Consider the following 12,565-nt stretch of genomic DNA (forward strand, 5'->3'; position numbering starts at 1 on the left):
GTTGCTAGATATTTCATCTGTTCTTGAAGAACTGACATGGTTAACTATGACCGTCACTCTAACCACAAATATTTGTTATATGATTGTATTACGAGAAACGTAAGTTGTATAGTTACATTTCTGATGCTATACATTTTGATAATATAAACTATTTTGAAGTATTTATAATTTTTTCCTCTCATGACATATTTTGAAGCATTTATACATTTTCCAAAAGGGATGAGCAATGTTAAAAGTTCTGTAACCATGCCGTACGACTAGCATCCAATCGTGCCTCTCTATTTAGGCCTACTCCCTCTGTCCCCAAAAAAAGGCAAATCATGGGTTTACGTGTCCAACTTTGACTGTCCGTCTTATATGAAATTTTTTTATAATTCGTATTTTCATTGTTATTAGATGATAAACCATGATTAATATTTTATGTGTGACTTGTCTTTTTAATTTTCTTTATAATTTTTTCAAATAAGACGAACGGTCTAATGTTGGACACGGAAACCAGGGTTTGTCTTTTTTTGAGACGGAGGGAGTACTAGATAATAGCACTCCATCCGTCCCATAAAAAACAAACTAGTATTGGATATGACACATCATAATCCTACGAATCTAGACAGAGATATGTCTAGATTTGTTATACTAGAATGTACGAATCTAGACATAGACATGTCTAGATTCGTTGTACCAGAATGATTGTCCCATAAAAAAACAACCTAATACTATACATGACACATCCTAATATAATGAATCTGGACATACCTAGAATGTGAATCACATCCGGTACTAGATTCTTTTTTTTCGTTTTTTTGAACCGAGGGAATACATCTCTAGGTGGTTATAGAAAAAACATTAGTTATATCTTATACATTAGTTGAGTCAAAACCTAGGTGGTATATATAGCCATTTCGTTAATTGTAACCTTAAAACGGACAGAGTACACAGTACACACCACGTAGTAATTCTAACTTTCTCGTACTTGCCGAATGCCTGAATGCATCTGTTTATTCGATCGATGTTGCTCAGTCCACAGCTCCATAGGCCGATTTCAACCTTATTAATTCCTACCATCACTCTGATCAGATCAATTGAATTTAGCGACCACTTGTTCTCTATTTTCACGACGAACGCTGCCTGGATGGACTAATCTGTATATACGATGAAACAACCATCCAGCCGATGCAAAACAATGTAAACCGGGCTAGACCTTCGACTGGCCAATGGCAAGTGAAAACGGTAGTAGAAAAGGTAGAAAAGCAGTAAGAACTCTAGATGTACGCAAGTCGCACCATACCATGTACACCTCGTGACCTCGCCCTGCCTATCAACAGGGCACCCGACCAAACTAACTCAATCCATGAATAAAAAGGTCCTTTTCTCTGAACACAAGCTAGTAGGGTTCATCAACACAAGCTAGTAGGGTTCAACATCACAACTAAACGCAGCAGGCAAAATTGTTTGTTCCTCACACCAAGATCTCCAGGTGTGGCTCCTTGTCTCCTGCGGCTTTATTTTCGGTTTTTTTTTATTTATATGGTGAACAAAGGGAGGCTGATTGTCCCAGGCGAACTCTCGATGTCGGTGCAGGCTGATCACAACAGAGGGGAGGGGAAGGAGAGGAGCCTGCAATGTTGTTGTCATGGTTGAAAACTTGAAATGGTGTGCATTTTCTCCTAGTTCTGCGCCAGGTTGCGGATGACGTATGGGAGGATGCCTCCATGGTTGAAGTATGCCAGTTCCACCTATATAGCACAACAAAGAACGACGTAATATGTAAGCAAACCGGTTGAGAGGACCTAAGCAGCTGTAATGAATTCTCCATACGGAACTGGCCTGGTAAGTTTATCCAACGAGTATTTGGAAAGTATGTACCTCTGTGTCAAAGCGAAGAGTACAAGTGAAGGATTTCCCGTTGTCGGTTGTGACGGTAATGTCCTGCCCGGGACGGATCTCGCTGACGTTGGTCGGGAGGTCGATGGTATACCGCTCATGTCCAGTAAGGCCAAGTGAGTCGGCATCCTCACCAGCCTTGAAGCAGAGAGGAATGATTCCCATACCCACCAGGTTGCTTCGGTGGATACGCTCAAAGCTCTTAGCGATCACAGCTTTAACACCCTGAAAACAGCATGTACTTAATAATGCTATACTTCCCCAAACATGAGTATCAAAACAAGATGACGAATCTAGATATGGGGAGTTACCAGGAGCATCGGTCCCTTGGCAGCCCAGTCACGAGAACTGCCACTTCCATACTCAGCACCAGCAAGAACAATAGTGTCATGACCCTCAGACTTGTATTTCTGCATTAATGTACCAGACAAAACCAAGGATGTTAGTCGATACAACAACAGTATCACATCGTCTGTCTACATACTAGCAACATACCAAGGCAGCATCAAATACATAGAGCTTCTCCCCTGTAGGGACATGAACGGTCTTGGGTCCAACTTCTCCATTCAAAAACTTGTTCACAATCCTGATGTTCGCAAATGTTCCTCTTGCCATTACTTCATCATTACCACGACGGCTACCATATGAATTGAAGTCCTTACGGTCCACACCACGCTCAAGCAAGTACTTGGCAGCAGGGCTGTCTTTGTGAATGCTACCTGCTGGTGAAATATGGTCTGTCGTAATGCTGTCCCCAAAGTTCAGTAAGCAGTAGGCATTCTTCACCCCATGGGGGCCAGGTGGGGACATGGTCATGTCCTTAAAGTATGGAGGCTCATGGATGTAGGTGGAGTTTGGATCCCACGAATAGAGCGATGCTTCGGGCACGGTCAGCTGATTCCACATCGGGTTGCCTTTTGTAATAGCCTCGTATGTACTTTTGAACATATCAGGCAGTACGCTAGATTGGACCACCTGTCAAGTAGCATTTTATTGCCAATAATTAAGCGAGACTCGAGAGATAAATATCTCCAATAAATGAAACTCACACTTACAGATGAAAATCTGAAACATATTAAAATAACATCACAGAACACGTACTTCTGCAATTTCTTCAGTTGAGGGCCATATGTCCCTGAAGAAGACTTCTTTACCATCCTTTCCAACTCCAATCGGCTCTTTCTCAAAATCAATGTCAACCTGAAAAGTACAAGTTCTAATGTTAGCAGGCTCCCTGAGACAAAAGCAAAGATAGGCAAAATTTTAATACCATGCCAACCCTTCCAACAGAATCGAGTTAATATGAGTATCAAGGAGGAGAAAACAACACAAACTTACAGTGCCAGCAAGTGCATATGCAACCACAAGAGGCGGTGAAGCAAGGTAATTAGCCCGGGTCAATGGGTGCACACGACCCTCGAAGTTACGGTTGCCCGACAGAACAGCAGCAGCAACAACATCTATAAAAAAGAAAACCATAAGTTGCCAATAGAGAAACTCATTGGCTCGTTGCAGCTAAATATTCAACATTCATAGAATCTAGATGTACCATTTTCTGAAATGGCAGCTGATACAGATTCATCTAGATCACCAGAGTTGCCAATGCAAGTGGTACAACCATATCCAACAACATGGAAACCTTGCTTGTTCAAGTATTCTTGAAGGCCACTGCACAGAGAAATTACCATGTTTGGTTGAGATTGGTCCAGATATGACACTGGAATTTCATCTTTACTAAAATTAGTTATTCAATGACACGAAGGTACCTCTGTAACAAGTATTTAGTGACAACCCCAGATCCAGGGGCAAGGCTTGTCTTTACCCATGGTTTCACCTGAAGAGAAATGGCATTGCACAGTCAACAGAGAGCAGATAAAAGAAGGCAATGCAACAATCTGTGAAAACATGACGAAGATCAAACCTCAAGACCCAGTTCACAGGCTTTCTTTGCCACAAGGGCAGCACCAAGCATAACACTAGGATTTGATGTGTTTGTGCAGCTAGTAATTGCTGCTATGACAACACTGCCATGTTTGAGTTCAGCAGGTTGTCCATGGAAGTCAAATTTCACAACTTTATCTTGTTGTTCCTTTGGTACAGCAAAACCCTGTAATATTCCACGTGCATTGTATTAGTAAGTTAGAATGTCAGATACAGAACAGTAGTGCAAAAAGATATATCCTACAAAACTTTGCGCTTACCTTGAAACCAACTCTGTTATCCAGGCAAGAATGCCAGTCAGATTTCATTTCCTTCAAAAGGACACGGTCATGAGGCCTACAATTTAAAAAAATCAAACAGGTAAATATTATGCACCTCTCCATTAGCTGAACAATCCAACAAGCACATAATCAAGATCATATAATTGTACCTCTTTGGGCCTGAAATGCAAGGTTCCACCTCATTAAGATCCAACTCAAGATACGAAGAGTAAACCCTTTCTGTTTGAGGCTGCCATCATGAATTCAAATATGTTTGTATTATGTTTAACAAATAATTAAAATCAAGTGCTATAACAACAAACAAAAAAGGCATACCTCATTGTAGTCTACAAACATCTTGTTAGCTCGCAGATATGCTTCAATCATTGCCACCTAAATCAAAACGCAATATTTAGTTTACAGAACACTGAGAAGGTGAAACCCATCAGCATACAATATTTTACAAGTGAATAAGCCATTATATGTGTAATCAATACAATACCAAGGGGTGCTAAAAAAAACTGCAAGGCCACATTACTTGTTCAGTTAATCCCGATCATAAGGGGATTGGAGGGATTTGGAATTCCACACCTATTGAGGTGTGGAATTAATCCCCCTCCAATCCCTCCCCATGGGGATTAACCAAACTAGGCCTTAGGGAAATGAAATCCCATGGATATTTTTACCATCGCAAACAAGTGCATGTCCCAGGATTGTTCACAAAATTTCCAATTCAACCTCCTATTTCATGCTTATTCTGTCTATCAAAGCAATATAATGGAGAGAAGAGTGTGCAGATAACAAAACGTACAGTTTCATCACTCCGGCCAGTCAATTTAAGATAATCTAGTGTCACGTGGTCTACAGGGAAGAAACCCATTGTGGCTCCATATTCAGGTGACATGTTTGCGATTGTGGCCCTGTCAGCCAAAGAAAGCTTTCCCATGCCTTCGCCTGGATAGAACAGAGAAAGGGGAAATATCAACAAGATGCAACTATATCAAGGCAACTTTGTTCCCTTGCAAACATGAATACTGACCATAGAATTCAACAAATTTGCCAACAACGCCGTGCTTCCTTAACATTTGGGTGACAGTAAGAACAAGGTCGGTAGCAGTGACACCATTCTGTAACTTCCCAGTCAACTTGAACCCAACAACACCAGGCAAAACCATGCTCATTGGCTGTATAAAATAATAATGTGGGTTAAATGGAGATACATCAAATGGTGATAAAACAATACATAAAGATCAATACCACACTTCGTTGTTGAACCATATAAGAATAGTATTTAATGTGCCATTTCCACAATATGTATTTGTAGATAATAGAATGAAAGAAATAGCACTGCATTTTCAACTATAGGGAAAGATTAAAGCGAAATATTTATGTTCCTATTAAATTAGGATCAGTACATTTTCAACTATTCTCGGTGCAAGATTTCAATAGATGTCATTAGAGGTGAGGCTCCACCGAGATTTACCTGACCAAGCATTGTGGCCTCTGCTTCAATTCCACCAACTCCCCAACCAGCAACACCCAAACCATCAATCATAGTGGTGTGTGAATCGGTACCAACCACACTGTCAGGATACATAATTCCATCTGTGTTGAAAACAACTCGACCAAGATACTCAAGATTGACCTGAAATATGAACAAAATGAAGAGTTGTCCAGATAATAAACATGATCAACACAAGATTTCCTTCGAACCAGAGCATTACCTGGTGCACAATTCCTGAACCAGGGGGTACAACCAACATATTGTGGAAAGCAGTAGAACCCCATTTAAGGAAACCAAATCTTTCATTGTTACGCTTAAACTCCAACTCCATGTTTGATTGCACAGCATTTGGTGACCTTGCAACATCCACCTGCACTGAGTGGTCAATTACAAGATCCACTGGAACCTGCAGTCCAAATGGGAACATGGAATTTTAGATAGAAAAGAAGTACGCCAAGGAGGATGATCAATGTTGGTCAGATGTATTAGGGCCTAAGTTCTGGCCAACCTTAAAATGTTCTTCAGTGAAAACTTAAGATGGCCAGAACAAACTGATGGAAAATTTCAGATAAAAGAAATGATGTAGGTACCAGTGGATTGATCTTGTTGGCATCACTGCCCAACTTGGCCATCGCGTCACGCATAGCTGCAAGATCTACGACAGCTGGAACTCCAGTGAAGTCCTAGAGAGTAGCACCACTCATAAGCAAAATAGGCATTTAGAAACAGACAAAAAAATCGTATGTGACATTTCAGTATCAAACCTGAAGAAGAACTCGTGCTGGCTTGAAAGGTATTTCAGCCAGCTTGGGAGATGTATTCTCCCAATCAATAATTTTCTCAACATCATTCTGGTTGACTTGGAAGTTATCACAGTTGCGGATAGCTGACTCTAGAAGAATACGGATAGAGTAGGGCAGCTTATCTGATAGAACAAAAAAGAGAATCATTGTTAGGTAACAAATACCAAATTTAATGTGCAGACGTAATGTTGCAAACTATAGCATTGCAGTTGCTAGAACACACAAAGAGTATGTGTACAGGTCTAAGTGGATTTTACATGGTACATATTCTAATGCAAAATCAAATAATAAGACAAAATTTAAAGTGAAAATCTAGCTTTCCAAAGATAAAACATTAAATTGCTTTGTTTCAAAAACATGATGAGCTAAGTAGTGCAAAAACACTAAAAACTTACAGGTCCACCCTATTTTTCAAGTGAAAATCATGCTCAATGTACACAGCCCAGATAAGAATTGAAAATATAATATAATATAAAAACAACGAAAGGAGGATAAAATTTAGAACTCCAAGAGCAAGCAGAGCAATTACCAATCCTGGGATCATTTAGTGCAGGAAGGCTGTAGAATTTCCCATATTCACCACCCCCAGGCTTAGGGAGGGTGGTCAAAATGTTCTTGAAGGGATGCTCAGCAGCTGTAGGCAAAGACAAGCAATAGGATTAATTATTAGCATAATCGAAAGGGTAACACAAACAAACCATTACATCATTGCCAAAGCTGAATATGCATAGCAAGTCCACAAGACGCTTAAATGTCAAGGAGAAATAATAGTTAAGGAAGAAACGTCTACAGAGTCAACCAGGTAAGTCCGTCGTCATAACTTAATAGTGACTGCTGATCACTCACGTTTTGGGAACTCTAACCAAGAAGAATACGGGCAACCAAATATTGTAGTTTGGTGTGAGTGACAGGAATTCTTGTGGGCAGGTATTATTGTCCAATACTACATAAAAATTGACTATTCGTCGACAGCACATTGTACTCTACGCACTTAAACACTTAACATATGCCTTTTTTGTATTTAATGCTTACACTCGGGGTTCAACCATCGAAGATAGCATACAGATAGAGTTTCCAAAGGGCACCAATTCTAAGTTGGCGGCTCAGGAAACACACCAACGAGCCAGAATGACATCACCATCAAACTACCAGGAGATACTTTTAAGAAAGAAAGAAAAAAAATCTTCCAGCGAAAAAAGTGGCCAGTGATCAACTGCGAGCATTAGCACGAGTTCCTCCAGCTCCATCAAATCTGGACATGGAGCTCTGCTTCTAGATTGCCGAGGGAATCGTTCCACCCAGACAGAGAGAAAAGCTGCAGCATCCATGTCGAATCTCATGGGGAAGATGAGCGTGGTACTAGGAATATATTCCTGCCGATCCCTAAACCCCTAGGCCCTAAAATTCCAACCGAATCCATCCGACTTGTAAAGAGATCCTTGCGGCGCTCCAACACGAGCTCACTTTGAATTTGTCGAAGTCTAATCTGCCGATGCGAACGCAACTACAAATGGATCGTGCTCCCGATCGCGAGCGAGCGCATCAGCTTAAACCTCCTCCCCAAACGCATCCACACCAAAATCCAAAAATAAAAAAATAAAAGGCATATCCGTCGCATAATTCCAAATTCCGTTTCTCGCAAAAGACGAGAACTCCAAACCATACAGATGCATCTCGAAACCCACACGAGAGATCAAGAGATAGCACGAGAGCAGTAGCCGCAGCTAGCACACCGTGATTCGAATCTCACGCGACCACCACCACCCTCCCAAATCACGGTGGCTCACCTGCGGTGGCGGCCATCCTGCGGTGGACGCGCTCGACGGCAGGCGCGACGGCCCCGATCTGCGCCCTGCAGGCGCCGCACCCGACGACCGGCGACGACGACGCCCTCCCGGACCAACCGCCCGCCGCCGCCCACCCGCCGCGCGACGGCCGCGAGAACGCGCGTGCCCTGAGGGAGAGGAGGCGCGACAGCGAGGAGGAGGGAGCGGGAGAGGGGAGGGATCTGAAGCGGAGGAGGGAGGAGGAGAGGCGGGCGGAGGCGGAGGAGTATGCCGCTTTATACATGGGTCGCGAGCTCGGTGGGTCTCGCGGAGGAGGAGGGGAGGAGGAGGACGGGGTTGGTGAGGAGATGGAAGAACTGCGAAAATTCACTCAGAAAATAATAATAATAATAATAACATTTGTACAAAAATAATTGTACTCCGCTTGGTTGGGTTGGGGTTAGTGTTAAGTTTGTTAACCATAGTTGGAATGGAGAGGGCGTGGCGGCCACGCGGTCGCTGGGGTTGGGTCCATGGCAGGTGGGGCCGGATCGGGATTTAGGTTTGGGTTCGGGGACACTTGGCTCGTGAGGTTTGGTTAGGTTAGGTGCGGCCTCCCGGACCGGAAAGGTCAGGTTCATGTGCGCTGGTTCGGTCCCGTAATATGTGATTTAAGGGTAGTTTGATTTGTTGGAAAAATATAGAGAATTCTGAGGATTTTAATTTTATATGGAAAATTGAGATGAAAACTTTTGAATCAGAGGATTGAATCCTACCATTTTTTAAAAAATATATATATGGAATGCATAATTATATAAAAAATTTAGCGAAAAGTTAACAAGAGGTCTAACCTTTTAAAATTTATCTTTAAGTCTATCTATCTCATCTAATTTATGTGTTTTTCATACGGTCTAATCAAACTCTGTGTTTTCCCTACTTCTCTGGATTTTTTTTCAATACTGCGTTCAAAGGACCCCAAGATTTTACTTGGTTATATGTTTTTCAGATTGGTAAAACATTATATTTTATGTAAAAAAAAAATTCTATTTAAAAATTGATTTAAAATATTAGATGAATCATTTTAAGTTTGAAATAAATAAAACTTAATTAATTATATCCTAGTGACTTCTCACTTTAAATATTTGTATTTAATTTTGGTCCACATGGCCAAAAGTGGATGATGCTATGATAGAAGCAGGAGATATTCGACTCAGAGAAAATGATTTGTTTGATTTGGACAGACCACTTTATGTGGATATTTTTTTTAAGAAAATCATTTTACTCCCCCCCCCCCCCAAAAAAAACTAATTTAATGGATCACTTAATCCTTTGAACTATTTTTTGGCTCATTTTACTCCCCCACCCCACCCCAAACTATTAAAAATGATTCACTTTCCTTCTGAATAACATTTCTCTTTCTGTTACTTTTCCATACAAGTTGTATTTTAAGTTAAAATTTGTTAGAGCCATAGATGACACCATTATCGAAGTTCAAAAATATTTTGAATTTGTTTTCAGTGCGTTTGCTTGAACTTTAATTTTTTTTATGTTTAAAATAGTTTGAAGTGTTTTCAACCTATGTAAACAGTGAGAAGAAAAATAAAAAAATGTTGAGACGTAAGTTGTGGATGCATCTATATTTTACCAAATTTCCAGTGCAAAATATGATTTATACAATGAGAACTAAAGTGAGAAATAGCATTAGGTGAGTGAAGGGAACCGTTTTCAATAGTTTGAGGGTGGAAAATGAGAAAAAAAGTAGTTTAAGGGTTAAGTGGTCCAGTGAAATAGTACAGATAAGTAAGTGATTTTTTTTCTTTTTTCTCTAGTGATACTTGCGTCCGCAAAACCGCAAGGGATACAACTTTGTGTAACTTGTGGTTTTAGGGTTTTATCATAGTATATCCAAGACGAAAAAAGTTAAAATGCCTTTGGGTCATAGCAAGCTTGTAAAACGGCATGTTAGAAAAAAGTAGTTATGGTTAAATTTCTCAACAATTTAAAGTTGGTTTTTCACCATCAAATAAGTGAATACCCATAAAACATATGTAAAAGTTCTCTCAATTCATGAAAAAAATAATAATAGGTATAGTTATGAAATACAATCACACCAAATCTTGTTCAAACTCAATTTTATTTGAAAGTAAAAAAAAGATAAATTTTGGATGAATAGCGATATGACACTATTCACCTGAAATTTCTTTTTTTAAAAAAAATAAAGTTGAGTTTGGACTTAAAATTTGGTGTGAATGTATTTTATGCTTATGGCTATCTATGTTTTATATATGGTTTTCACGAGTTTCAACTTGTTTGATGATTTTCACTAAATATGTCCTTTAAAGTCATTGTGAAAAAATAAACTATGAATAAAAATATTAAAATCAAATAAGATTAAGTATCCAAAATTTTTTAATTGATAGACAAAAAGCATGGCCCTCATCATTTAGCCAAATACGAATAATATGTCATACGAGTATTAGAAAATAAAAGAATTTGTTGTAAAACTTATATATATGTGTGTTCTTGGCAACTTAAATATCAATTCTGAAAAATAAACTTTCATAAAAAATTAAAATTAATTTCAAAATTAAATTTTAAATTTCAAGTTTTAGCATCGGCTGATGTTGTACCAAGGAAACAATGGGAATCAAATGGTGGTGCTTTACATGCAGTTTAATTTAGCCTGGGACGTAGCCACCGCCTTGCGCCCGCCCACCCGTGAAAACTCCATTAAAATTTAATATTGTTAAATAAATTGACGATAAAATTTTTATAGTAAATTATAGTTACAGTGAAGTTTAGCCAGGTAAAAAAAAAAAATCTTTCCAGCTTCTGAATTTAGCCTGACAGATAATACCAATCCAGAAGCTCCGTTCCGTCACGTCATCGTCCGTATAGAGGTAGGCCGGGCGTGCGCGAAACTTACTGCTACGGAGTGAGGCCGAACTCGCTATCCCCGGCCGGATAAGACCGACCGACTCGACTGACTGGTATACAACTATACACGCACGCATGCCCATTATGGAAACGCTACGCACGTAGGAGTATACTCCACGCTTTGCAACCGGTACTCTCCTGTAAGATCGATCGAATCCTAACGGCAAACCCCGCCCATCACGATCGATCATGCACCAAACCTGCATGCTCGTCCTTTTCCGTTCTTTCCATCTTACCCCCTACGTCAAAAAAAAAAAAAAAGACAAACTTATATGACATTTTTTTTATAATTATTATTTTTATTGTTGTTAGATGATAAAATATGATTAATACTTTATGTGTGACTTATCTTTTTAAATTTTTTTCATATTTTTTTCAAATAAGACGAACGGTCAAACGTTAACGGTAGACACAGAAACTCAGGTTTTGTCTTTTTTGGATGGAGTGAGTAGTGTGTTTAGTTCCATGTCAAACTTGGAAGTTTGATTAAAATTAGAAGTTTGAAAAAAAAAGTTGAAAGTTTATGTACGTAGGAAAGTTTTGATGTGATGGAAAAATTAGAAGTTCGAAGAAAATGTTAGGAAATAAACCAGGGCTTATACTAGCTGAATGGGGTTGCAACTGAAATTAAAAAGGAGAACCCATCATATACATGTATCTTAAAGTCTCAGAAACTAAAATATAATTATTCACATTGTAAAATCTTCATATAGTATTTTATCACTAGTTTGGTGCCTCGCTTTAAAATAAAATTGACTTGTTTGGTTATTGAGGCCGAGGACGAAACATAAGTCCACAATTCTTATTGTTTGAGACCCACATGTCACTGGTGGTGAGTGGTGGCATACACCACCATTTAGGTATTTTCAAAGAGAAAATTTGCATGTTTGTCACGCGTAAAAATTGGTTTTTCTAGAATGTCATCGTTAAATAAGGGATTCAAATACCACTCTTAAATCGTGAGTATTCGCTACGATGTCATTTTCGTTGTTTTCTGCATCTCCGAATCATTTTTCTTCCATTTTATTTCTCTTGAACGTTTATACCCCTGGCTTAATATGTTGAATGAGACTGTGTTTTTAGATTAGGCTAGTTAACACAGATAGCCATGTGAGAAAAAAATTACACTACACGAATCTGTCTAATTTTGCAGCTGCTCATATAGATGTTACGTTGACAATTAAGCAGAATCCATCGGTCGCCCAGAAAATTAAGGTTGGGTTCAAATCCCACCTTTCTCAACTCTATTCTCTCGTTTTTTCACGCATACGTTATCAAACTACTCAACCATATATTTTTTTAAAAAAGTTTATATGCAAAAGTTATTTTTTTAAAAAAATCATATTGACCTATTTTTATAAGTTTTTCAGTTAGTACTTAATTAATTATCCGCTAATAAATTATCACATTTTTCGTGCAGGGAGGAAAGATTTCAAGTCTTGTTGCTCTCTAACTCAAGCCTAAGAGCAGGTA

The 12,565-nt window shown here is 39.2% G+C and overlaps 1 protein-coding gene across 1 annotated transcript; it reads right to left on the bottom strand.

Moving 5' to 3' along the window:
• Positions 1-1,111: 1,111 nt before the first annotated feature.
• Positions 1,112-8,520, bottom strand: LOC9270306 (putative aconitate hydratase, cytoplasmic). The gene is made up of 20 exons (NM_001424313.1): positions 8,177-8,520; positions 6,919-7,023; positions 6,351-6,511; positions 6,177-6,269; positions 5,807-5,992; positions 5,566-5,727; positions 5,122-5,266; positions 4,894-5,036; positions 4,419-4,475; positions 4,253-4,332; positions 4,083-4,158; positions 3,803-3,988; positions 3,648-3,715; positions 3,431-3,549; positions 3,220-3,341; positions 2,983-3,081; positions 2,377-2,856; positions 2,193-2,291; positions 1,864-2,106; positions 1,112-1,733 (listed from the first exon to the last, which is right to left on the bottom strand). The coding sequence occupies exons 1-20, from the start codon at positions 8,457-8,459 to the stop codon at positions 1,665-1,667; spliced, it is 2,976 nt and encodes a 991-aa protein (NP_001411242.1). The 5' UTR covers positions 8,460-8,520; the 3' UTR covers positions 1,112-1,664.
• Between the last annotated feature and the right edge of the window lie 4,045 nt (positions 8,521-12,565).

The sequence above is a fragment of the Oryza sativa genome, chromosome 8, assembly GCF_034140825.1.
Source record: "Oryza sativa Japonica Group chromosome 8, ASM3414082v1".
Taxonomy (NCBI): Eukaryota; Viridiplantae; Streptophyta; class Magnoliopsida; order Poales; family Poaceae; genus Oryza; species Oryza sativa.